The 25,656-nt window shown below is 41.4% G+C and overlaps 1 protein-coding gene and 1 long non-coding RNA gene across 5 annotated transcripts in view; one reads left to right on the top strand and one right to left on the bottom strand.

Moving 5' to 3' along the window:
- The window catches only part of LOC129037950 (uncharacterized), a 361,691-nt gene extending 357,350 nt beyond the window's left edge, over positions 1 to 4,341 (bottom strand). For both annotated transcript variants that reach the window (XR_010126767.1, XR_008503025.2), the window contains exon 1: positions 4,276 to 4,341. This is a non-coding gene — a long non-coding RNA (uncharacterized LOC129037950). The remainder of the gene's footprint in view (positions 1 to 4,275) is intronic.
- The window catches only part of MAN1A1 (mannosidase alpha class 1A member 1), a 184,454-nt gene continuing 162,390 nt past the window's right edge, over positions 3,593 to 25,656 (top strand). The window contains exons 1-2 of one of the 3 annotated variants that reach the window (XM_054490356.2): positions 3,593 to 3,723; positions 4,964 to 5,788. In XM_054490356.2, coding sequence (XP_054346331.2) covers positions 3,697 to 3,723; positions 4,964 to 5,788 — 852 coding nt within the window. In that variant the 5' untranslated portion in view covers positions 3,593 to 3,696. Of the gene's footprint in view, positions 3,724 to 4,476; positions 4,729 to 4,963; positions 5,789 to 25,656 lie in introns of those variants that run through there. The other 2 variants (XM_054490357.2, XM_063666540.1) reach the window with 2 other exon arrangements.

The raw sequence follows: 25,656 nt of genomic DNA, 5'->3' as shown, positions 1-25,656 counted from the left end.
TGTTCCTCCCAACCATACTTTCTTCTCCGGATATTATTCAAATAAGGGCTGGGAGTTGAAAAGTGACAACCATAGGAAGAGCCACATAATCTAAAATATCCTTCCTGCCATCCTTTCTTGGGTCTTCTTTATAAGAATCCCACAGACACTGTTATTTCCTCATTCCCAACATGAATTACCCTTTTAAGAGAGGGGAAAAATGGGCTTAAATTTCTTAAATGCCTACTGTGCCAGACACATTAGTTACAACATTTAACCTAAGAGGCACAACAAAGTTGCAGATGAAGAATGAGAGACAGAATAGGTGACTTCTTGGCCACAGTCACACAGTCAAGCATATGCGCATGCAAGTGCTCTACAATAAATTCCTCTCTTATTCAAACCGTTGCCCAGTGACCTCAGGAAAACCTCCCCGTTATTTCTTTCAGTCCCTTTGTTAATCAAATCAAAACAAAACCAAAGTAAAAATACCTTAAGGGCAGTAGTCGTGATATTTTTCAAACCAAAAGAAAGCTACACACAGTGAAGGAAAACTATACCTAAGAACTTCCATGCACCTTTCTGACCTTGCAAGTTGATTTTAGAATATTTCTGAAATTATCATTATATATCTCCTCTTTCAAATAAATCTGTTTGTCCTCAGGCTCCAACATTCATAATAAATAAAACACTTTCTAATTTAATGTTACTTTGATTACCAGCATTGCAACAGTACTTTTTCCAACATGTTATTCTTCCCTAGGGTGAGGTCTTTGCAGTGCAGGCTAGCAACCATTTACAACCCTGTTTCTATGAAGAAAAATGCTCTGAAAGTTCCAAAGAGCCAATGCACACAAATACTTGCAGGACACAATGTTTTTAAATTGGGGACAGTTAATATTTATGAAATGTGTTCAAAACAAAACTGTATCTTTCAACTGGAGCCCGCAGGAACAGAGGGCTCCTGCCCTCACTGCCCCTGGCACCCACATCCCCTCAAAAAAATGTGATTGGAATTCTATAAAAATAATCTGCCACTCAGGCAGTTCCAAAGTAAATTGAGGAAGAGCAAAAACATGGAATCAGAAATATAACAGTAGCCTCCAATTTGCATACAAATAACACTGATAGTTTCCTTTAAAACTCTGGTTAATTTCCACCTTAATATATCTCATGTAAAATTGAGAGTGCCCATTGAAGTATTGAAACTTCAAGATTAATATTCACAATGAATCATTTTTTACGTATTACATTTGGATTTTTTAAAAAATAAGAGCAAAGACCTATTGTGACCTAGAAAATCTCCCATTAAAAGATTTTATCAGAAATCTAACTTGTTGGAGAATTTCAGTCATTATTTACTACACATGTAGATTAAATTCATTTCTTTTATTAGATTAAGTTTTATTTAATGTAAGAGAACAAAAATCCTCAAAAGGAGTCTTCCACAAACTTCTAACTAGTACTGCCTAGAAACTTCCTACTAAGAAATGTTTTTGCACTTCAACTTTTGAGAACTTATAATTTTATAAAAATATAAATTTATCAGTTTTATAAAAATATTGCCAATTTTTCCTCTGTAACTCTGCTCATAATTATTACTATATTTCATTTTAGGCATGTTAATGTAAAAATTAAATCTACCTTTTGGTAATTTCTTTTGAAAGTAGAAAAATCTAAGCAACAACATTTATTTGGGGATTACTTTCTAGTGTTTTCGGGTATCACTGATGATCAGGTTTTTTAAAAATTACTTGATTCTAAAGATACAATCTTGAAACACAAAAATTTACAAATTATCAAAGAAATACACAAAAACATTAAGTATTGAAAAAGGAAAATGTAAGAATTAAGTTTGCAAGCAAACCTGCAAAAATTACAAGAGAGTTATACTTCAAAAGGACTGGCTGGCCAAATAAAAAAACATAGCAAGTATTTTTTTTTAAATCCCACAAAATTACTAAGGTTCTTAGGTTTACATTAGACCATCCATAATGAGAAACAGCAATTTCAGCATTATCACTGCACTCATAAAGATGGTGACATTACCTTCAGATAGATGTGGCTAGGGAGTCTCGACTTACGGGACAAAGTCAAGGTTTCATTACTTGAAGGACAAGAACCAATCACCTTGATTTTTATCTCAGGGTACAAAGTACTTTTTTCAATGGTAGAATGTCAAGTGCTTTGTAGTACTGAAATCAGAGGAAAGTGTCCGATTTTGCTTCTACAAAATGCACAATTTTACTTGTTGACTATTTTCTACTCCTCCCTTACCATGAGCACACAGGGCTTCATGTGATTCTTTTAAAGAGAATGCATAATTCGATTGCTATGCCTCTTCAGATACCTTCTTTGTGAATTTTTCGAATTTGCTCTGGCCCAAATGTTGGTGTTCCCATATAGTTCTTATCCCACCTAATGTACACAGACACCCTTTAATATGTACCTATAATCAACCACCCATGTTAACTTCTTGTTTAACATATTACTAAAGCCAGGCTGCAAGTATAACCCTGTCATTTAAAAAATATGGAAAATAAGAAAAACATCTTAAAATAAGCTTCATGATGAACTTAAAAAGAGTAGTTACTTTAAAAGATTTAGAAACAACATAGATAAAGTTTTTAGGGGAAAAAAAATCCTTAAACCTATGTACTAAATTTTTAATATTTCCACTACAGAAGTTAAATGCCCAAACTGATTTGGTATCAAAATTAAAGTGTCAGAAATAGAATTAAGTTATAACTTTCATTCATCACAATTTTAACATATACTTAAAAGTGGAATTTATTGTTTTGCTGGAATACTTAATAACATTAATTTGAAATAAAGCTTCCAAATATTTCTGGGGCTATAATTCCATTCTTAAAACATAATTTTTAAAATAATAAATCATTCCAAAAAAGGATGATCACAAAGAGATTAGCGTTTGGGGTAGTTAACCCAGTTCCTATTTATCTATCCATTCAAGAGGTAACTCAGTTTTAAGGATGTTGTTAGAAACGTTATTTCACAGTGATTCAAACCTTTCAGCCTATGCACAATCTACAAATGCATAATCGTTTGAAATAAAAATTGCCTTTCCATCATTAAAAAAAAATCATCCTTGTTTTCTTTTTCAGTCCTTCTGAACTTATTACCCTGCTTGGATATGCTGCACTCTTCTGGACATAGAATTTCATAGCAGGTATCAAAATAACCAAGCCATAAAGCCAGCTTTATCAAACAATAATTTCCTATTAACAAGAACTTTTGAGTGTATGACTCATTTTACACAAGTGAACGACAAATAATGATGGTTAAAATTAATAATTAAATAATTGAATGAAAACTCGTAAGGATTTCTGATTACTTTTCTACTTTCTCATACAGTTTAACACCTGGAAACAACTGTACTGGAGCCACCTTCCCGAAAGGTGCCAGCTGTTTCCTTTGTTTTAAGCACAAACAGAACTAATGTCACATTTCCAGAGAAGGGTGAGGATGAAATAAGGCGACTACAAACCAGCTTTCAGAAATGCGAAGTCAGTCAACGTTTTCCTCTCTGATAACCCCTTATTTGTGGAGCAACAGGGGAATTACAACACATTTTGGAAAATAATTTCTATTGGACCAACTCCTCACTTCGCTGGAAGTAGTCGGATCCAAGACTTAATTTCAACACAGTGTTCGACTTATTGCTTGAAGCTACCGCAGCATAAAACTCGTCTTCGAATGGAAAATTTGACCAACTTCTATGAGGTAAATGAATAGTGAAAGTAGGGGTGGGCGGGAGAGACATACAAGTTTTTTCGGTTTTTTGTTTTTTGGGGGAAGAAAGGGCGCATACGAAAAAAGTCCTAAGCAAGCACAGAACTGTGTCTCTTAGGATGTAAAAGGATGTTATACCAGAGGGCTCAAATGCTCCCAGGGTCACGGCTCCCCTAACCGAGGGACTTGGGGTTTCACTGCTACCAGGCACCCGGGGAACCCCGGCCTTGGATAAAAAGAGGGTAACTGGAGTAAAGCCGTGCTTCTTAACGACCCAGCGCCCGGGACCCCCTGCAAGACCCCGCCTTTCCCGGGACCCCCTCAGGAGCGCCCCCGACCGCCCCGCGCGGGTCGGAGGAGGAGGCAGAGAGGTCCCGCGCCGGCACAGGCGCTTCCCGGACCAGTCGAGGATCAACCACCCCGGGGACCCCTGCAGAGGCCGACGCAAGATAAACTCCCCGACCCCGAACTCTGCCTGCCGCTTCTCGGCGCTGGGCCTCAGCCACAGGTTCGACCGTCCTCCTCACCGCGGCTCCCGCCTACCTCGCGCCTCCCGGCCCCGCGACCTCCCCGCCGCCGGCCGGGCCCCGGCGAGGCTGCGCTTCCCGTAAACTCCCCGCCCCGCGCATCCCCCTCCTCGCCTCGGCCCCGCCCCCACGGGACCCTGGGCGGCGCGTGATTGGCCCGGCCGCGCCGTCACTCTCTGGCCGCGTCGCCTCCCTCGTTTCCTACCGCCCCGAGACCGGCAGTGAGATTAGTGCTCGCGGGGCCGCGGCGGAGGGTACCGTGCTGCTCTACTCGCTGCCACTCGCCCGCAGGTCGGCGCGCTCGCCCACCTGAGCCGCGCCGGGGCTGGGGGACCGCGGGGCAGCGCGCTCAGCCCAGCCTAGGAAAGAGGCAGCAGTCTCAGCGCAGAGATGGGGAGCGGGCGAAGTTGACGAGTCCCCCGCCCACGCTGCGCCCCTCCTGCCCAGAGGTGTGCTGCCCCTCCCCGAGGTGCTCGCGCGCTGCCCTGCCCCCCTCCTGCGAGGAACACCCCTCCCCTACCCACGGGACCTGAGAACTTCACCCCAAGTCCGAAGAGTGGGCTGCGAGGGCGGTGCCCGGAGCTGGACAGGACTCTGCTCACGGGGAGCGGTCCTGGCGGCTCGCCAGGAGTTGGAGGGCGGAGACCCGCTGGAAACTTTATCATCGCAGTAATTACTACGTTTTACTGTTTCTCTCCCCGCAGGGGCTGCAGCCAGCGGTCTGTCGCGCGTGCCTGTGTGCCCGAGGAGCCGCCCCGGGGAGAAGACCCGGCGCGGAGTTGTTCCCCCAGGGAGGACCCGCAGCCCAGCCGAGGGGGTCGGGCGGCCTGGATACGCAGGACCCAGCCCCGCAGCCGCGGACTACCAGCGGCGGCGAAGTTTGGCTGCTGAGCGGCGCGGCGCCCGACCACTGGACAGCGGGAGCGATGCCCGTGGGGGGCCTGTTGCCGCTCTTCAGCAGCCCCGCGGGCGGTGGCCTGGGCGGGGGGCTCGGCGGCGGCGGTGGCAGGAAGGGGTCGGGCCCCGCCGCTCTCCGCCTGACGGAGAAGTTCGTGCTGCTGCTGGTATTCAGCGCCTTCATCACGCTCTGCTTCGGGGCGATCTTTTTCCTGCCAGACTCCTCCAAGCTGCTCAGCGGGGTCCTGTTCCACTCCAGCCCCGCCTTGCAGCCGGCCGCCGACCACAAGCCCGGGTCCGGGGCGCGCGCCGAGGACGCGGCCGAGGGGCGAGCCCGGCGCCGCGAGGAGGGGGCACCCGGGGACCCGGAGGCCGCCCTGGAGGACAACTTGGCCAGGATCCGCGAAAACCACGAGCGGGCTCTCAGGGAAGCCAAGGAGACCCTGCAGAAGCTGCCCGAGGAGATCCAAAGAGACATCCTACTGGAGAAGAAGAAGGTGGCCCAGGACCAGCTGCGTGACAAGGCGCCGTTCAGAGGCCTGCCCCCGGTGGACTTCGTGCCCCCAATCGGGGTAGAGAGCCGGGAGCCCGCCGACGCCGCCATCCGCGAGAAAAGGGCAAAGATCAAAGAGGTGAGTGGGCCGCGCCAGAAATCCCTCCCGACGGGCCGTGTTTTTCAAGGAGAAATGGCAAGCCTTTGAAACTCTGAAGACTGCAACAATGCAGTGTATGGGGAGATGGAGGTTTGCCCCTTCCACCAGGTGCTGTGTCAAAAGCTCTTTCGTTTCCTGTCTCCAATATAGTAGTAAATGTGTCCAGTAAGATCTAAGGTCAAATCTCGTTGCTTTTAACTTGCATGCTCTTGCTCTGGTGAGCACAAGCCACACGAGGTGGGTATAAATACATGGGCAGGTAATACACAAACCTCTTTCTCTGGCCGCTACGCGGTTAATCGCCCCACCAGTAACAGCGACGGCACTGATCAGCCCCCTGGTAAGGATTGGGGACGTGGCTTTAAAGTGAGTCTTCACGCGTGGTAAAGCGAGCCAGCATACACTGGGTTCAGCTATGTGGCCCTTGTCTGCCAGGTGACATTCTGTGTGTACTTTCAGACTATAAAGGTGAAACTTGAGAACTTCCCATCATCGAGGGATACTATTGTTTACTTTTTTTAAAAATGAAAATATAAAAAGCCAGTCGGCTGCCTCTTGTATTTCTAATGCACAGCCAGAAATAGGGTATTCCATGTGATGCAACAGGTTTGCCTCCACAGCAGCACAATGGTGACAAACTTAATCCAGGATAAACATGGACTTTGATACATCTTTCCTAATTTCCTTGTAATTTTCAGTTAGAACTTGAAATATGTGATTAGGTCAGGACCAGCTTAAAGCTGAAGGGGGCCGTAAAAAGTCTTCAGGCTGTCATTTTCAAGACGAAAATCGAAGGGCCCAGAGCTCTAGAACCCGTTAGTGATGAGTCAGGACTTGAAGCCCGAGGTCCGAACTTCCCCCAGTCACCTGTCACCCCGCGGTCTGTGGACATGCCTCTTCTCTGAGCTACTTCCCTGTATGAAACGGTGCCAGCCTGGGTTTTACATAGAAAAGCTGTAGGAACCACCTTAAAAGCATGTCATTCCAAATCTTGGTTCAATTTTATAAAATATGAATGGAAGTAATATTTTTGCCATTTAAAAAATAATACGATCTGTGAAAATAAATATAGTGCTTTCATATTGGGTCGGTAATCAGGAGAGGAAGTCCCTGATCCCATTTTCAGAGAGTAGACAGATTTTTGAGGTGGTTGAGAGGTATTTAGCTTAAGTGGCTGCAGAATGAAGGCAGCAGGATTGTCATAGGATTTGTGACTTTGTAATATAAGACCAGCTGAATTTGGTTAAGCTATAATTGAGCAAGTTAAAGTGGACTTGGATCCCTTTCACTTTAGGAAGAATGCCTTCATCCCTCCTGTGCAGACAGCTTCCTTCCACAGTCCATCAGCATATCTGCTTTTCTGAGACCCCTCCTCAGGAACAGAACCCTCCCACACTTGGGGGAATGGATTCTACTTTCCAAAACAACTGTCTAGCAGTTTCCTTTCTCCATGAAATCCTGCCTGTGTACCAAATCAGGAAGGTAGAACAAAGCTCTACCTCTTACCAAATCCTCCCAGACTCCTTAATAATATCCAACCAAAACCATAGGAAATTAACCCCAAATGATCTGTATCTGTCTGTGTTTCTGTTAAATTTGAACTGTGTAATTCATACATTTCATGCCTCCAAAGCCATACGAGCTGCCAGTTAGCTAGTACAAAAATCACAGTTGTCCGAGGAAAAGATTTTAATACGAAAGATACATAGATGTTAAGCTGTTGGTACTGACCAGCAGTGATTACAAGTGCATTCAGAGCAGAACCAGTGGGGCAGTAGCAGTCTCAGACTCAGGACAGCATATTAACAGTGTGCATATCCATCCATGGTAGATGCATGTTGTCTGTGTCCCTAAATCACAAGGTCTTAATTAACCGTGTAAACGAGATTTATGTAGTCTCTGTCTAACATCTTAGCACCTAGATGTTTTGAAGCCGCTCAATCGTGCATAAAGTAGTGGAACTGAATGTGTTCTTTAAAATTCCTTGTTGCTGTGAGAACCCAAGAGAGCCAGCATAATTAGCTTCAGCGTTTAGTCAAAGGCTAATGGGAAGAAATGGATTATGATTTTCCATCAGATTAGTTCAGGCAGATGTATTCCTTTGTAAACCAAAAGAAAAAAAAAAGAAATTATGATGCTGTTCTAAAAACTGTGCTGTAAATATTTGGCTTTAGAGAGGCAAGAGTGGTTGCCCATTGTAAATAGGGCACTGGACTTTAACTTTACATATTTGGATTCAGTTTCAGGCACCACTGTGGACATTTTGTTATCAACCAGTAGATCTTTGCCTTAGTTTTTTTCTTTACCATTGTGTTTTCTTTTCTTTCTTTTTTTTTTTTTTTTTGGAGACAGAGTCTGGCTCTGTTGCCCAGGCTGGAGTGCAGTGGGGCGATCTCGGCTCACTCCAACCTCTGCCTCCTGGGTTCAAGCGATTCTCCTGCCTCAGCCTCCCAAGGTAGCTGGGATTACAGGCGCGTGCCACCACACCCAGCTAATTTTTGTATTTTTAGTAGAGACGGGGTTTCACCATGTTGGGCAGGCTGGTCACGAACTTGACCTCAAGTGACTGACCCTCCTGGCCTCTCAAAGTGCTGGGATTACAGGTATGAGCCACCATGCCTGACCTGTTCCTATATTTTCTAATTTTCTTTATACTTAGGTTCTCTATCACACCTGAATGCACTAACACTTATAGTTACAATTTAGAAAATGCACTCAAGTCTAACATGTTGGAAGACTGGATTGTAATTTGAGTCAACCTGTTATTTTGTACTTGGTTCTAAGTCAGTCAATACTATTTTTTACATCTACGGCACAATTATGTTACTAGTACTGCAGTAGATTTTCAACAACTTCGTGTTTTAGGGGAGATACTCTGTTAATTTCAAATAGGTCATTGTACAGAATGCTTCACAAAAAATGTTAAATGCTTTCCACTACTAATTTGATGGATGGTAAATCTTTGATGTAAAACTTCAAAATAGAATTAAGATCTTCCTCCCTTCACCTCTGTTAAAATTTTGTAAATTAACTCTGGGATTTCTCTGAGATTTATGATACATACATAGTGTATATTTATTTTCATGAGTTTGATCTTAAAATTGTACTCAGGTTGTCCTTAGCTTTAAAAAGCAGTGTTAGAATAACGAAGCACAAAAGTTAAAATAGCAGCATGGAAGTTTTCGAAAAATAGTCCATTTACTTTTTTTTTTAATCAGAAATCATTTTTAGCTTCCCTTTCCCCCGCCCCCCCAACCTCTCCCATTTTCTCAATTAGCCTGTGCTGTCCTTTAGGATTAGAACCTTAATCCAATTTGGAGGATGACTTTTTTTTTTTTTTTCCATTTTCTGAAATTAAGGGGAGTCCTGAGTAATAGGGGCTGGGGCTAAAGACAGTCAAGTTGTCAGAGGGGACTCCTTTCTTCTCAGGCTGGAATCCTCACCAACCTAAGTGGGGGTTAGGGGTATGTGCAGACTGGCAGTCTTAGATTTGTTATGTAAGGCTGTTAGGACCCTGCACCTGTAGGGTCACAGTTTTCTTCTCTCAGTTCTGAAACAAGACTTTAGTATTTTATTCCAGACCTATTTGTGTAATCATGAATTTAAAGAACATTTTCATATTGATGGCTAATAGTTAAAATTCACATTTATTATACTTTATGCTAGCCTTAGGCATATAGCCTGTAATTTATGTTAACTATTGACAGTTTACCCTTTTGGTAAAGATCAGATGTGAGAATAATCTGCCTTGGCAGGTTAAAACAAGACACTTTTATTTTGACACTTAAGTTTCCAGTTTATTTGTATGGGTAGTTCTGGGGTGTAAAATAATATTTACAAAATAATAAAAGCCATGATTTGGAGACCTGACTCAAGAAGCTTCAACATCCTTAGGTTGCTTGGCTGTGCCATTGTGCCGTGACACATTCCCTACTGAACATAGGCCAGTGTGGGATTGCTCCACCCAGAGGCCCTTCCCCAGAGCAGGGAGGACATGGAGTGTTTGCAAAGGTTTTTCTCTCCTTAGCAAGTAGGTAAGTTTTCAACAGTGTAAGTACTGGAGTAGGTGCTGACCGTTAATATACAAAAGCAAAAAAATACATATATACATTAATGGGTAGTTAATTACGTTCAGCTTCATTTTCTGTAAGCTGTTGATAGTTTCTCCTAGAAGAGTATTCTGTCTTCCTCTTATCAGGCAACTAGGATTCATATAAAGGAGCTTCTTATGTATATGGGACTTAGAACCTAGTTAAAAGTGTGAAAAGAGGTTTTAAAAAATGTATTTTCAAACAAATGCATCTATCTGTACTTCTTAGGTGAGCTAATGAACTAAACCATCTTGAAAAATTTATCTTAGTATTACACGAAATGCATTTGTATGAGATCTGAATTGGTTGGAGTTCATTGAAGAACTTACATATTTGAATCAGATTATTTCATAAGCTGTGGTGGCACAAATTTTTTATTGAAGAGAATTTTAAGCATGTGTCCGAAGGTCAGAGGGGAGGAATGCCTGCAGATCCGTGTGAGGGATGAGGGCTAAATACACAGGGTAGATCAGAATTGCACTGGAACCTGGTTATACCCTCTAACCCAGTCAAGCACCTGTGGTCTTTTAAATTTCTTTCTTTGTAATTGTGTGTATGTTGGTCAAAGAAGAGTTTGATTGGTCATAATAGAAACAGCCACTGTGGACTCCAGAGATACTGTGAAATGAGTGACAAAACAGCCTCTCCCCCAAGTAGACGAAAATAATAAACAAGATACCTGTTTGGTAGTTTAGGGAAGAGATTCCTCTTTGAGGAAATAAGTCTTGACTGTTCCCTCAGTATTCTTAGCCTAGTTCCTTTCTTGGTGTTCAATGATTGAACTATATCTTATCCCCACCCCCAACCTCTCAATCTGTTAAAAGGCCCTTTACACAAACTCTGCAAATTATGCCAGGATAACTTTAAATCTCAGATTTTAAAACTAAGTGTATGCTCCAAGTCGTAAGGTATTGCATCTGAATGAGATCTGAGAGATAGCTCATTCATTTTACAGTAGAGGCAACCAAGACACAAAGATCATTCTGGAAATCACATCACCAGCTAGTGGCAGAGTTGAGTTGCAGAGGGAAGCCCCAGTCTTCTGTGAGTGTTGCTCATTGTCTCCCACATGGCTTGTCTCCTAAATAAAACTCCAAAGAATTGTATAAATTATCCGTGCTTATTATTTGCAGACCCTAATAGAGAGTACAGAAAACATACAATTCTGCATTATTGTAAATTTGACGTTATACTAGGTTGGTGGTTTTTCTTTTTTTTTTCAGCCAACCATGGATCAAAGTAGTTTTTAAGTCAATTATAGTAATTTTTAAAAATCTTACCAGTGGCATGGTTTAGAAATCTTCTTCTTTGTAAAGACACCCAGGGAAAGCTTGATAGGACATCTTGTTTTCCTTATAAAGATCTCTCCAGGAAGCACAGGCATTTGTAATCATTCAGTTAAACATTCTTTATGAGGAAAAGTGGGAAAGAAGAAGGAAAGGAGAGCAGAAGAGAGTGAGTTACTGTATATACAAAGGGTGAAAGGGGATCACCCAGAGAAGGGACATGTGATGACTAGAAGCGCTGCTTTAAAATTATAAATGTGTGTGCTCTTCTGATATTGCACCATGGATAACAGAAGAATGGCAGCTAACCTAAAGGATGATTGTTTTAAAAGAAGACATGTAAAAATCACACCAATTTATGGGTAATTCTCTCCACCCAAGTAGGTTCTGGCGATTCTCTTTTGGGGTGCGCTTACCTGTCTCTGATGCATCCATTTGGAGTGATGTAGTGGTTAGAAGGATGGTTCTGGACTCGGATAACGTGGGTCTGAATCTGGCCTCTACCATTCTCTTGCTTTGTGACCGTCTGCAAATTACTTAATCTCTCAGAACTTTAGTTTCCTCATTTGTAAAATGAGGTTAATAGTACCCACTTTGTTGGATCCTGAGGCTTAAATGTGATAGGCACTTAGAATGGTATCAGACATGAAGTGGGTGCACAATAAATGCCACTTGTGATTATTGCTGTTACTGGTCACCACCTAAAGCCATCAAGCCAAGATTGCATTGATCCATATGCTGTTTAATAACTCAGGAAAGTGGATAATGAAGTTTCAAAAGGGTATCAAAAATAGTTAAAATTGAGTTTTAGTGCTTTAAAGGGATACATTTCCAGTTCATCAAAAAGACCTTCCCATATAGCTATAATTTTATTGTGCTACGGTCAACTCTGATTTTCTTTGATTTTTACCAAATTCCAAAAAAACTTAAGTATCTTTAGAATGATATACTTACTGCATATACATCTTCAGCTTCTTCAGAATATGTGTTAAAGAATTAATTTGTCTCTTTCTCATAGTCAAATATGCCTATTCCTGCAGATACCATCTTTCAGAGTAGTCACAGTCGAGTTTTCTTAATTTCTCTTTTTTCCAATAAATAATTTTTTTATTTACACAATGCAGATCGGGTCTCACTATATTTCCCGGTCTGGTTTCAAACTCCTGAGCTGAAGCAGTCCTCCCACCTCGGCATCCCAAAGTGTTGGGATTACAGGTGTGAGCCACCATGCCTGGCTGAGTTATCTATCTAAAGTATTGAAGTTATTCTTCTAAATAGAGAGAGAGATCGAGTAAAGTGAATTTCAATCTGTTTCATCTTGGAGGAATGTTTTTAAGAAGTGAGAATTATTATTTTAGGCTTGGCAAAAATTATATAATTATGATAAATTTTATAATCAGAGCTCAGTCCATCACCTGGTATCAAAGTTAGCATAAATCAGTTTTATTTTGTAGCTCAGAGAGTTTGGTCTTTTTGAGAGCTTCACACTGAATTTAGTTAGATTTATTAGGATTCCAGACCCACTACTCATTTTACACATGAGAAATAAGGCCCGTGAGCTGTGACTTTCTGAGATACCCCCAGTGTACAAACAATAGCTGAGAATTGCTTCTCAGGTGTTGAGAAGTACTGAGAACCAGGCCCCACTCCACCTGGGATAATCTTGACTGTAATGAGAACGTGTGCTTTGGTGACTGGCTGACCAGGCTCTCCCTCCTCCTCAGCCCTAAATGGCAGGCCAACTGCCAGAAGCCCCACTGAGACCATCCTAGAGGGAGGTGGGACGTCTTTGCTGGGTAGGGGATTGCCTAAGAAAGCAATGCCGGCTAATTCCTTTGCTCCGGAGAATGTGGCAGCAGTGCCCCGCCCCCACTGAGTTTTGACAAAGACCTCTGTGATCATTAGGTACTTGAAAAAAAACCAAATGAGATTAAGGCTTAAGAGCATTTAAAAGTCACAGCCCTCATTTCTGTCATGAATACTCTGGTAGTTGCTTTAGGTACTTTAGAGCTGAGTAGTCCTGCAGATAATCCAGAACAGAGATAATAAAATTGAAAAGTACACGTATCCTTTGTGTTTACTTGACTTTTGTGACTAGGATGACGACTCCTCTCTCGCGTTTCACAGTCTGTTCATCTCCCTGGCTCTTAAGTTTATCAAAAACCCAGTCCCTGATTTGCTCTGCTGCTTTCTCATCACTCTTGCTCTACATCCTTCATTCAAGTGACACTCAGAACATATTATATTAACTTTTCATTTGCATTTTTCATGTTTTTATGTGGGTCACTAATTAGATTGTCTTGTCTTGTGTGGGAGTGTTTAGTATTAGCATCTTAATATGAGAGAGGGCGTGGAGATGAGGGGATAAAAACCTGATGAAGGACACCAAGTTCTTAAAAGGTGGTTTAATAACACAGCATTGCTACCCTCTGAAACAACCTTTGTTGCTGGTGCCTGTTTGTCTGTGCTAGGAGTTTATGAGAAAGGGGGTGGCAGTAACTGGTGTCCGAAGGCCTGTGAATGACTATGGCCAGGACGTGAACTCAAGCCATCCACAGACTACAAGCTATTGCTAGTGTCTCCATTTCTGCCAAATCCTTCCTCATTAAATGGTCTTCTCAAGGTCCCTTCAGAACACTCAATTCTTCTAAGTGACAGGATGATCTCAGAAGTAGGACAGGAGGCCAGGGATCCTAGCCTACGCTGGGGGTAGCGTGTCCAGCTTCCTGAGCTGATGTTTAGGTCGATTGTCTGTCCCTAGTTCCTCTTTCATGGGAATACATGCTGGAGCTACGTACTAAAAGGGGAGTGTGTTTCCTCACTGTATCTCTCTCTGTCGGGGCGTAAGAGAAGAGAACAGACCTGTGGAATGATTAGGGAAGCTCAGGGGTATCTACCCAGTCTCAAAATCTCATTCCCAGCTGCCTGAAATTTACCACCAGTGTTTCCTTTTTACTGTTTTTGTTTTGTTTTTGTTTTTGTTTTTGAGATGGAGTGTTGCTCTGTTGCCAAGGCTGGAGTGCAGTGGTGCAATCTTGTCTTGCTGCAACTTCCGCCTCCTAGGTTCAGGCGATTCTCCTGCCTCAGCCTCCTGAGTAGCTGGGATTACAGACACCTGCCACCATCCTTGGCTAATTTTTGTATTTTTGGTAGAGACAAGGTTTCCCCACATTGGCCAGGCTAGTCTCAAACTCCTTATCTCAAGTGATCCACCCACATTGGCCTCCCAAAGTGCTGGGATTCCAGGCAGGAGCCACCATGCATGTCCATTTATTGATTCTTAAAGGCTTGCTTTAAAAATAGACGATAAAGTTGCTCAGCAGAATTATTAATATTATACTTTGAGATTTGTCTTACCAAAGGATAGAATAGGTTTGTTGAAGCGAGTATCTTCCATTGTGTTATTTCGCTTTATAAACTCATGTCTGCTTGGGAAAGAAAAATTTGAAAGCACACTAGAGTAGAAAAAAAACAAATCCTTCATAGTTTTATCAGTCACTAAGTAGTGTCAGTAATGCTCCTCCCTAACCCCAATATGTAAGTTCATTTCCCTACCCTCCCCCGCCGCGGTTATAACCACACTATATACTTTTTTTTTTTTCATTTTCTTTGCAAGTGTCATTTTATGTTGGCACAATATATCCATGTCAAAACATGATACTTTATTTAACCAGTCCCTTGGACCTGAACATTTAGATTATTTCCACTTTTTTGTTTTTATTAAAAATGCTGAGACAGACACCTTTGTCCAGTAAATTTCTGTCTCACTTTTTATTGCACACACCCTGGTAAGTGGGATTTTCTCTTAAATTTTTAAGAAGGGAAATAAATTGGCCAATAGATAGTACATTTTGAGGGATAACTTTCCAGAAACCATTTATACTCCCATGTATCATATAATGAATGGAGTCTATTGATTCTTTGTGAATTTCATAGGTGATGAAGCAGTATATGGCATTTTCAATTTGCTTTTCTTTGATCAACACTTTCTCCTGTGTTGATCATTTGCATTTCTTCCTTGTGAGTTGTATAGATAGAACAAGAAAATTTTAAAAGGAGGAAGATAGAGAAGATGGCAGAGCTTGGAGGCCTAAGGAGTGAGATCCACCAGGGGAGATGGATCTGGCAAGCTGGCTGAATGAACGTAGACTCCTGTGGGAGACAAAGTCCTGAAGGCGAGAGTTAGGATTTTATAAAGCAAAGTTGCAAGAAAAAAAATTTTTCCCCTACATTGCACACTTAGGATAAAATATACTTTATTGATAGGAGCTCTTACCAGGCACTTGGGACAGCGCACATCCTTCAGCTGAGACCTAGTCAGCTTTACCAGCGCATCTTCATTTTTAAGTGACAGTTGGGATTTTGCCCCAGATACTTGAGGAAGTATTGGCCTCTCTGGAGATCTGCGGAAGGATCTTTCTCGTTTTGGAATGAATCAGGATGCTTTTCTAATAGTTGAAGATCAAAAGTAGTCCAAATAGAATTTCAGAAGTGATTTTAATGATGCCAGAAAATGGCAAGACTTACAAAGCTGCATTCTTAAAGAAGAAAAATTAACCAAAAGGAAATCATGAGATTTCATAGAAATTTTTGTTCTTATGTGTGAAGAGGCAAGCTAATCTTTTGTATGTGAGAGGCCTTCAGTGTTTTAAATAGGATAAATATGCATTTTGTCAAAGATATTTTATTTTTAAAGAAAAGCATGATTTTTTGTGTGTGAAGTTTGGGCTTTTTTTTTTCCACCCTAAATCCTTCAAATGTTTTAGTCATGTTTTTTAAGATAGTGAAGAGCTGCATATTTCAAAATGTATTTGTATTCTGACCTTGGTTCATAAAAGTCTGCCAAACGCCAGAACTATTTAAATTTGGCTATAACACTGTGTTAACATGATGAATAACGATTGACATAAATGTACTATATTATTTTTATAAATTGTGGTTAGACATGATAGTAATTTTAGAATATTTACAACGCTATTTTTGGAGACTTTTTTTTTTTTTTTAGTCAACTAGCAGTGTTGAATGTTTTATCTAGCCAACTACAGGTTTTCAGCTCATAATTAGAAATGCCTGAGAAGTCCATATTGTGATTTAAGGAGTTATTAGCCCAAGTCAGCAATTTTATGAGGCATTCTTATTAGGAAGTATAAAATGAACTTTATGTAGTAAAAAACGTATTTTATAATTGGCATATATCTAATGCATTGTATACATTCACTCATATTAAGCACTTTGGTTAGTCTTCATTACTTAATCCTCCTGTGGTTACTTAACATAGAATGTGTAATGAAGAACTCAGTAGCTTTAAAGGGGGGTGGTTGAGGAGAATAGAAAATGAAGATGATTTATTAACTACTGTTGAAAGCTGCTTTAGCAGTTAGGGTGAATAAAAACGATGATTTATTAAGTATTCCATCAGTAATAAGATAAAGCCAAAGTGTAGGGTTGGAAGTACTTCTGTTTTCCCTAACTCCCAAGAATACAGAATTTCTATCACATTGGCTCTTTGCAGTCATCCGTCCCTTCCAGAACTATCATATTGAGGGCAGGAGAAAGAGCTTCCCCTATTCATCCATGTGTCCAACAGATCAGTTAGCTCTGGGCCCTACCCATAATAGGGCCCAGTATGTATTTGTTGAATGAATATGCTCTTTGAAATAAACATGCCTACAGGAGTTACTCAGGATAAGTGTGATTCCGTGCTAAGTAATCTGGTATTCCAGAAGTGATGTCCACTCATCTTTGAAGTCCTTTCTAATGTATATACTCATGGGCTACAAGTCTTTGTCTTTTTGATTTTTTTTTTTTTTACAACAGTCAGAAGTGATTTAGAATCAGACCTAGTGAATAAAGAGACTAATGAATATAGGAAATGCCTTTTCCAGTTTTCAAGTTGTTTTCCAGAATGATTTATAAAATGAAGACTGCATTCATTTTATTATATGACCGTAAACTGGTGAAAGTGGTGTGAAAAAAAAAAAAAAATCTTTTGACCAAATACAACACTGCTGAAATAAATGTAGATGATTGTGAGATTCCTTTAAAGGTCAACACTCTAATATGAAGATTCTGTTATTTTATTGAAAAGTGTTTATATCTACAGCCAGTATTTTTTTTTCAGATATGTTATTTTTAAAGTAAGCAGAGTCTTCATTTATTTATTACCTAGAATACTGGACAGTATTTAATAAGGGTTACCATTTTTCTTGTATCTCAATTTTATACAAGATATACCTAGAGTTGGTTTTATTTTGTTTCCATTTTGGCAAAATTTTTTGAGAGATAAAGGTGTCTTAATGAGTAATTATTACAGTACCACACTAAAATGAAAAGTCATAGGTTAGCTATTATTTTCCACTAGAGAAATCAGAATTACATAAACATGTTCCTCCCTAAGAAGGTGTGATATTTTAAGAAAGAGAAAGAAGCTTGGTTTTCTATTTCCCAATTTCATATTGTTTCTCCTGAAAAGTGCTGTGTCATATAAATAATTGCATGGTAGAGGCTCAATGAATTTTATGCATTTGTCAGTGGTCCCTTTTTCAGTTTATTCTACAGATGACTATTAATATTCCTAAAACATCACTTCTCTCATATTGCCCAACTCAGGTTTTAATGGTCCTCCATTTCATATAAAGTAATGATTCAGACTTCAACATGCATCAGAATCACCGGGAGGGCATGTTAAAACAGATTGCTGGTGCCGGGCGCAGTGGCTCACACCTGTAATCCCAGCACTTTGGGAGTCCGAGGGGAGGATCAGTTGAGGCCGGGAATTCAAGACCAGCCTGGCCAACATGGTAAAACCCTGTCTCTACGAAAAATACAAAAACTAGCCAGGTGTGGTGGCGTGAGCCTGTAGTCCCAGCTACTTGGGAGGCCGAGGCAGAAGAATTGCTTGAACCCAGGAGGCGGAGGTTGCAGTGAACCGAGATTGTGCCACTGCACTGCATCCTGGGTGATAGAGTGAGACTCTGTCTCAAAAATAATAATAATAATAAAATTTAAAAAGCCTGGAGTTTCTGATTCAGTAGGCCTGGGTGGGCCCCAGAATTTGCATTTTTAGCATGTTGCTAGGTGATACTGATGCTTCTGGTCCAGTGACTTCAGCTAGAAAAACATTTTGCTCTAGAATGAAGCCGCAGTGAAGTCACAAATGTTTAGCTTGGCATCCGTAGTCTTCTGTAAATCTGCCTCAGTTTATTTCTTGAGTTGTATCTCTGTTACTTACCAGGAAGGACTGTGCTTCCACAAAACTTACATAGTTACTATCTCCAGAACACATGTAGTTTAGGATTTCGCCTTGTTTACTTTATGGTTCTCACAAGGAGAGTCTTCTCACTTGCTCAAAATCCATGTCCTCATGAAGCCCTCTGTACACTCTCAACCTTCACTAATCTCTCCCTTCTCCAAATTCCCATGTTATTTATTATTTCTATCTTTGGCCTGTGTGTCACTGATTTCATGTGCATATAGGTTATCTTTCAAGTAGATTTCAGACACCCTTGAAGTGGGGACACCTTTTTTATCTCATAGGTCCATGGCCCAGAATTTGACAATAAAAGGCAATTCATCCTAAATGTAACCCAGATTAAGTATATCAACAAAATGTTTTATAAATGTGAGGCAGTATGGCAGAGTAGAAACACTTCTTGCCTCCCTTTCCACGCCTTTGAAATGGAGCTAATAATCCCTCTTTTTCAGAGTTGTTGTAAGAATTAAAATAGAAAATGTATGTGAATCTCTCAGCGCAATGCCTGGCATGTAGCATTCATTATTCAATACATAGTATGTACTTACTAGCAGCTAGGAATTGGTGGGAGTGATAAGGAAAGGGGTTGGTAAGTAAATTGGATTCAGAAAGTCATTTCCAGGAAAGAAAAGTATGTTTTGGCTGCAGTATTGCTGTATTGACCAATAGCTTCTATTTTCTATTGTTGCCTCACCTTTTAGTTGTTGTTGCCAAGTTTCTCACTTCCTATGGCAGGAAAGTAAGCATTATTTTGCCTTGTTAGAATTGTTATTACACAGAAGGGATGCTCATCCTCAGGAAAACCATAGAGAGGGTGTTGAATGGAGTGGTTCCTCATTCATTCATCAGTGTCCAGTTACTTCTGACTTCTGGGCCTGCTGTCACACAACACTCAGATATGTGGGGAGGAAAGAAAGCCAGGGAAAAAGAAATCTGGAGAAATACCTTCAGGGCATAGAAAGAAATAATTTTTGTGAGCTGAAAAGCTGAAAATGTTTCATTCAGAGATAACTACGTGTGTAAATTTAGCTCAATAATTAGGCATATGGTGCTTTCATTTTAGGATGTATCCACCCTTTGTGATAATATCCGTTGATTATTAGAGCTGCTGCAGCTTTAACTGCATTGGCAGCAGAGATTCCTAGTGCATTTAAGACAAGAATTCAAGAGTGAAATGGAAAACTGAATTAATAATTTGTTCTTGGGTGGTTTTAATCTGCTCCTTATTAACTTTGTAGTTTATGCCTGGAGGATTAGATTTGGAAACAGAACACCAACTAATGTTCTAAAAGTTTACTTCCTTTTATTGGAACATTATACTCTTAAAGATTTTCTGAAGAACATTTTGGTTGTTTTAGTCTTAACATATGAGGTACACTTAAGTTCTTATGATTCAACCTAAAACAATAGAAAGCTTTTAATCTATGATATTAATTTTAACTTTTAAAGTATTTCATGTTAGACTTCAAGGCAGGAATTGTTTAATAAAAACCAACTAATAAAAGGAAAGCTATTCTTTGTTGGGCATGAGGATATTTGGGTCTCATTTCCCAAGCTTTTTAAAATCCCCCTAGGTCTATATTTTTCAATCTTAGAATTTAAAATCTGCTTGCTGTTGATGGTAAAGAAAATAGGAAAATTAAAATCAAAGGTTATTTCTGTTTACTTCCCGTACCTTGTCAAATGTTTCTAAAATTGATTGAAAATAAACCATTGTAATTTTATAAATTCAAAAAAGAGTTGTATTCCAAGATATAGCATAGTAGGATGAGCTGAAATAGGAAGTTTACAAACAGGTGTCTTTGGGAGAGTTGGGGATGGTGATGCTTTCCATCTGCTTCTTGCTTAAAGCTTTGACTACGGTCCTATTAGAATATACCTGAGAGTCTGGGAAGTCAGTGTATTTCCTTCTGTGGTTGTAGTTCTCCACCCACCTGTGATCTGAAGAATTACACCCAAGGTTTTTATAAGGTAAAGGCACTAGAATTTAGACATTTAGAAGGGACTTCTTTGAAAACTAGGAAGAAGATGGGCAAAGTATAATACCAGCTATTGGTCTGAGTTAACTAGGGGTAGATTATTTATTAGAAAACTAGTCTGAATTTATGTATTCTTGATAAATACAAGTTTTGACAGAAATTCTCCACTTTTGACTGATGTGGTAATAGAGGTTGAGGATTTTATAGCCAGATATGCTGCAGGTAATCAGGTGTTAGTTCTAGCTTAATAATTAGCTTAATTTAGTATTAGCTGTCTTTTTCTGTGGTACTTTACCCATGCTCTTAATCATCTTCCATCCTTCAGTGTGTTCTGCTGGAGAGAGGCGGTACTAATGGTGCAAAGGCAGACATCAGGAGAGTTGCAGAAGTGGTATTATATATGTTACACACGTCAGAAGACTAGTCACCTTAATACTCAGTAATTGACTATGATTGGCACCAGGGAATGAGCAGCCCTCTGGCTTCCTGGAACCTTGAGAGGTGAATTCCATACATTACCACTGGTGTTCAGAAGGATCACCTTTTTCTGACCTGTGGGCACTCACTCCTACCTTTTAGAATTCCTGAGGGAGGAAGCTGTCTAGTTATATGATTAGTTAGCATATTTGTGGACCTTTAGCTATCAACAGAATTGCTCAAAAGCTATCTTAGGAAGTAATGCCTTTGATTGATTTGAAATCTCATGCATCACCCATGTTGCTAGTGTTTTCCAAAACACTGGGGGATTTTTGCAGACAGCATTTTCAGGGGCTGATTTGAAGGTAATAAACCAAACTGGCAGGGAGGGAGGGTTCTTCCTCCACCTCAGGGTGAGATCTCTGCTCCTTTACTTTACTCTGGAGTGCCCTGTCTTCACAAACCCAGGGGACAGACAACACATTAGCAGCCATAAGAGTGTCTGTTTTGTGTTATGCAGCCCAGAGTCTTCCACTGGTGTATACCAAGTCCCCAAGTTAGATATTTCTCTTTTAAACAGAATTTTGCCTTCATATTTAAAATAAAAATTACATTCCTCAGTTGGCTTTTTTTTTTTTTTTTGAGACAGAGTTTTGCTCTTGTCGCCCAGGCTGGAGTGCAGTGGCATGATCTCAGCTTACTGCAGCCTCAGCCTCCCGAGTAGCTGGGATTACAGGGGCCCGCCACCACACCCAGCTAATTTTTGTATTTTTGGTAGAGACCGGGTTTCACTTCACCATGTTGGCCAGGCTGGTCTCCAACTCCTGACCTCAGGTGATCCTCCCACCTTGGCCTCCCAAAGTGCTGGGCTTACAGGCGTGAGCCACCATGCCCAGCCAGTTGGCTCTTAAACCTCAGCTATTAATTTGCAAGTATATTTGGTTTATGAATAACAACAGCAACAATAACATGTCTGATAATTTCCTCTTTTTCTCTAGGTTTAAAACAGAGGCAACAGTTAAAACTATACTTTTAATAAAAAGTGTAGCTTCTCAGTTATACTCCATCATGTATTCGCTTTTTCTCCTAATAGAATGTGTTTGTTATTCTTCCTTTTCTGAGAGTGGCTCCTTAATTGATTTTATACCATCAGTTAGAGTTATTATATATAATTAAGGCAATCAATAATGAGATTTTTAAAATATCATCTTGGCATAGATTTTGTCTCCTTTATCTGCAATTTTAATTCTGGAATGGTGAAAAGTATGCCAGTAACTACAGGATACCATTTGTTGAGTGTTCACTTCCTGTTAGATACCATGCTCACCACTTTACGTACATATTCTCATTAAATTGTCAGAACAACAAGTATTTGGTTTTTCTCAGAATACTGGTATTTGACATTATTCTCCTCATTTTATACATAGGAAATTGAAGCCAGGAAGGGGCAAGCAGATTGCCCAGGGTCGAGCAGCTCCTGTGGGAGGTTGAAATCCAGGTCTGTCTGGTCCCTGCCCCCACCCTCTTCTTGTGCACTCATCTCTGCTGGGTTCCCCATATCCCCTGGGGCCTTGGCAGGCTCAGATCTTACCCACCTTGAATAAAGAATCAGGACTTCTATTGCAGTCACTGCTCTGCCTGAGAAGGAGGTAAAGAGAAGTGAGGTGAGGACTGACACAATTTCCACCCCAGCTTGTGGCAGACAACATGCTTTAATTCTGAAAGCAGCACCAATGCTCAGTTTGTTTGGAAAAGCCTCTCGAGAGTAATATTATGCTCAACTTAACAACTATGTTTACAGTATGTGTTCATGTATGTTTATATCCCCTTGATTATATATATATATATGCATAATATGTACATGGTTATGTGTGTGTATATAATTATCTAAAATAATACCTTAAGCATTAATGAAAGTTATTGGGGGTTCTGGAAAGTTGTTTAAATCAAGAGAAAAACTAGTCACTGGAAGAAACAAATCTAAATTTGCTTCCTTTATTCTCCCTCATCCTGGGGCAACTATGACTCCTAAAGTTTAGGATACATAGTGTTACAATTATTTAATTTTTAAGCAAGAGATTCTATAAAGTGTGACCACATTAACAAAAATGCAGTTTGAATTTTAAACTCACAGTGAGGTGTATGACCAAAAAGAATTCTATGAGTCAAAATAATATGTTGTTACTGACTTGACAGTCAAGTTTTATATAGAAGTGATAACAAAGCCTCTGTTCAATTGATCTTAAGAGATCCGGACAGTATAACTCTTTCTGCAAATGGGGCAATACAGTAATCATTCAAACCCGAATAGTTTTTTTTATTTTAGTATTATTTTCCTTTAATAAATCAGATTAAGAATCACTTCCAACAACCCTCCTACAAATATTTAGAAGTACCACCCTGTGCAAGGCACTGGAGAGATGACAGTAAACAAGACCATTATCACCACTGCCCACATGGAGCCCAAAGGGGTAGAGAGTAAGGAGGCCCTGTGACAAGTACCCTGGGAGGGGCCTAGAGGTACTATGGGAGCCTAGAGTAGAACATAACTCTGGCAGATTGGGGGGTTCAGGAACACTTTCTAAATGAAGTAAAGTATTAGACCTGAGGATGAGTGGGAATTAGCCAGTTGCAGGCAAGATGAGGAGGGCCGCAGGATAGGAATGGAATGTATGAAGGTCCCCAGGGCAGCCAGAGGACTGAGCCAGAGTAGTAGTGCTGAGAAGAGGAAGTGGGCCACAGAAATGAAGCAGAGAAGGCATCTGACCAGGTGTTTAGACTTTATCCTGAGATCATCCAGAACCATGGGAGGGCTTTAAGTTGCAGAAATAATATCAAATCTGCATTTTTGGATAAGACTGGAGTCCAGGACATGTGTTAGAAGGCTCGGCAGTAATCCAGATGAGAGGTGAGGATGGCCTGAATGAATAAAGGGGTAGTGAAGATAGAGAAAGTGAACAGATCCTTGAGATACTTAAAACCAGAATTTATAGAACTTTGTGGGCACTTAAAAATGGAGAGTGAGAGAGGAAATGGAGATAAAGAGGTTCTTGGGTTCCTGATTGGGTCACGGGTTTTCTGATGGTTGGAATCATCAGGAGAAAGAGAGGAGTGGAGAGGGGTAATGGATGTGGTTTAGGATATGTAGCATTAGAGGAGAAAGATGTCCAAGTGGAGGTCTCTTGTGAGCAGTTGGATGTATACAACAAGCACTGCAAAGGGAGGTCTAGGCTAGAGATGCCAATCTTGAGGCCATCAAACTATGGAAATAAATAAGATCCATTAGGGATAATGTGTCCTGTAAAAATAGGCAAGGGCCTAGAAGCCCAAGGAACATCAACATTTACAGGATATGCAGAGTAAGCGGTGACAGAGAAGGGGCAATCAGAGAGATGCAGGAAGAAAACTGGCAGAGTGTGGCATCTGGAGCATTTTTAGATATTCAGTATTTTGAAGGAGTGAGTCTCAGCAGTGTCAAATGCTGCTGAGAGTCAAGATAAGGAATAAGAAGTGTTCTGTGGATTTGGTAAGAAGCAGGTAGAAGATGACCCTTACTGGGGCTGATTCAGTGCAGTATTCAGGGTAGCAGCTGTATTGCAGTGGAGCTAAGGAAGGGCACAGACTATTCTTTCAAAAAAGTCACTGTGAACGAGGCCAGAGAGGTGGGGTGGTAGCTGCAGGATGACAAGGGGCAATGAGAAGGCTGAGTAAAGAAACAGAATACGGGAGGAGCCAAGATGGCTGAATAGGAACAGCTCCCGTCTACAGCTCCCAGCGCAAGCAACGCAGAAGATGGGTGATTTCTGCATTTCCATCTGAGGTACCGTGTTCATCTCACTAGGGAGTGCCAGACAGTGGGCGCGGGTCAGTGGGTGAGTGCACCGTGCCCCAGCCGAAGCAGGGGCGAGGCATTGCCTCACTCGGGAAGCGCAAGGGGTCAGGGAGTTCCCTTTCCAGAGGTGACAGACGGCACCTGGAAAATCGGGCCACTCCCACCCGAATACTGTGCTTTTCCGACGGGCTTAGGAAACGGTGCCCCTGGAGATTATAGCCCGCACCTGGCTCAGAGGGTCCTACACCCATGGAGTCTCGCTGATTGCTAGCACAGCAGTCTGAGATCAAACAGCAAGTCGGCAGCGAGGCTGGGGGAGGGGCGCCCGCCATTGCCCAGGCTCCCTTAGGTAAACAAAGCAGCCTGGAAGCTTGAACTGGGTGGAGCCCACCACAGCTCAAGGAGGCCTGCCTGCCTCTGTAGGCTCCACCTCTGGGGGCAGGGCACAGACAAACAAAAAGACAGCAGTAACCTCTGCAGACTTAAATGTCCCTGTCTGACAGCTTTGAGGAGAGCAGTGGTTCTCCCAGCACGCAGCTGGAGATCTGAGAACGGGCTGACTGCCTCCTCAAGTGGGTCCCTGACCCCTGACCCCCGAGCAGCCTAACTGGGAGGCACCCCCAGCAGGGGCAGACTGACACCTCACATGGCCGGCCAGGTACTCCAACACACCTGCAGCTGAGAGTCCTGTCTGTTAGAAGGAAAACTAACAGAAAGGACATCCACACCAAAAACCCATCTGTACATCAACATCATCAAAGACCAAAAGTAGATAAAACCACAAAGATGGGGAAAAAACAGAGCAGAAAAACTGGAAACTCTAAAAAGCAGAGTACCTCTCCTCCTCCAAAGGAACGCAGTTCCTCACCAGCAACGGAACAAAGCTGGACAGAGAATGACTTTGACGAGCTGAGAGAAGAAGGCTTCAGACGATCAAATTACTCCGAGCTACGGGAGGATATTCAAACCAAAGGCAAAGAAGTTGAAAAC

This window comes from Pongo pygmaeus, chromosome 5 (assembly GCF_028885625.2).
Source record: "Pongo pygmaeus isolate AG05252 chromosome 5, NHGRI_mPonPyg2-v2.0_pri, whole genome shotgun sequence".
NCBI classification, from domain to species: domain Eukaryota; kingdom Metazoa; phylum Chordata; class Mammalia; order Primates; family Hominidae; genus Pongo; species Pongo pygmaeus.
Note: the sequence above shows the minus strand (reverse complement) of the source record. Positions and strands in the feature narration are given on the sequence as shown.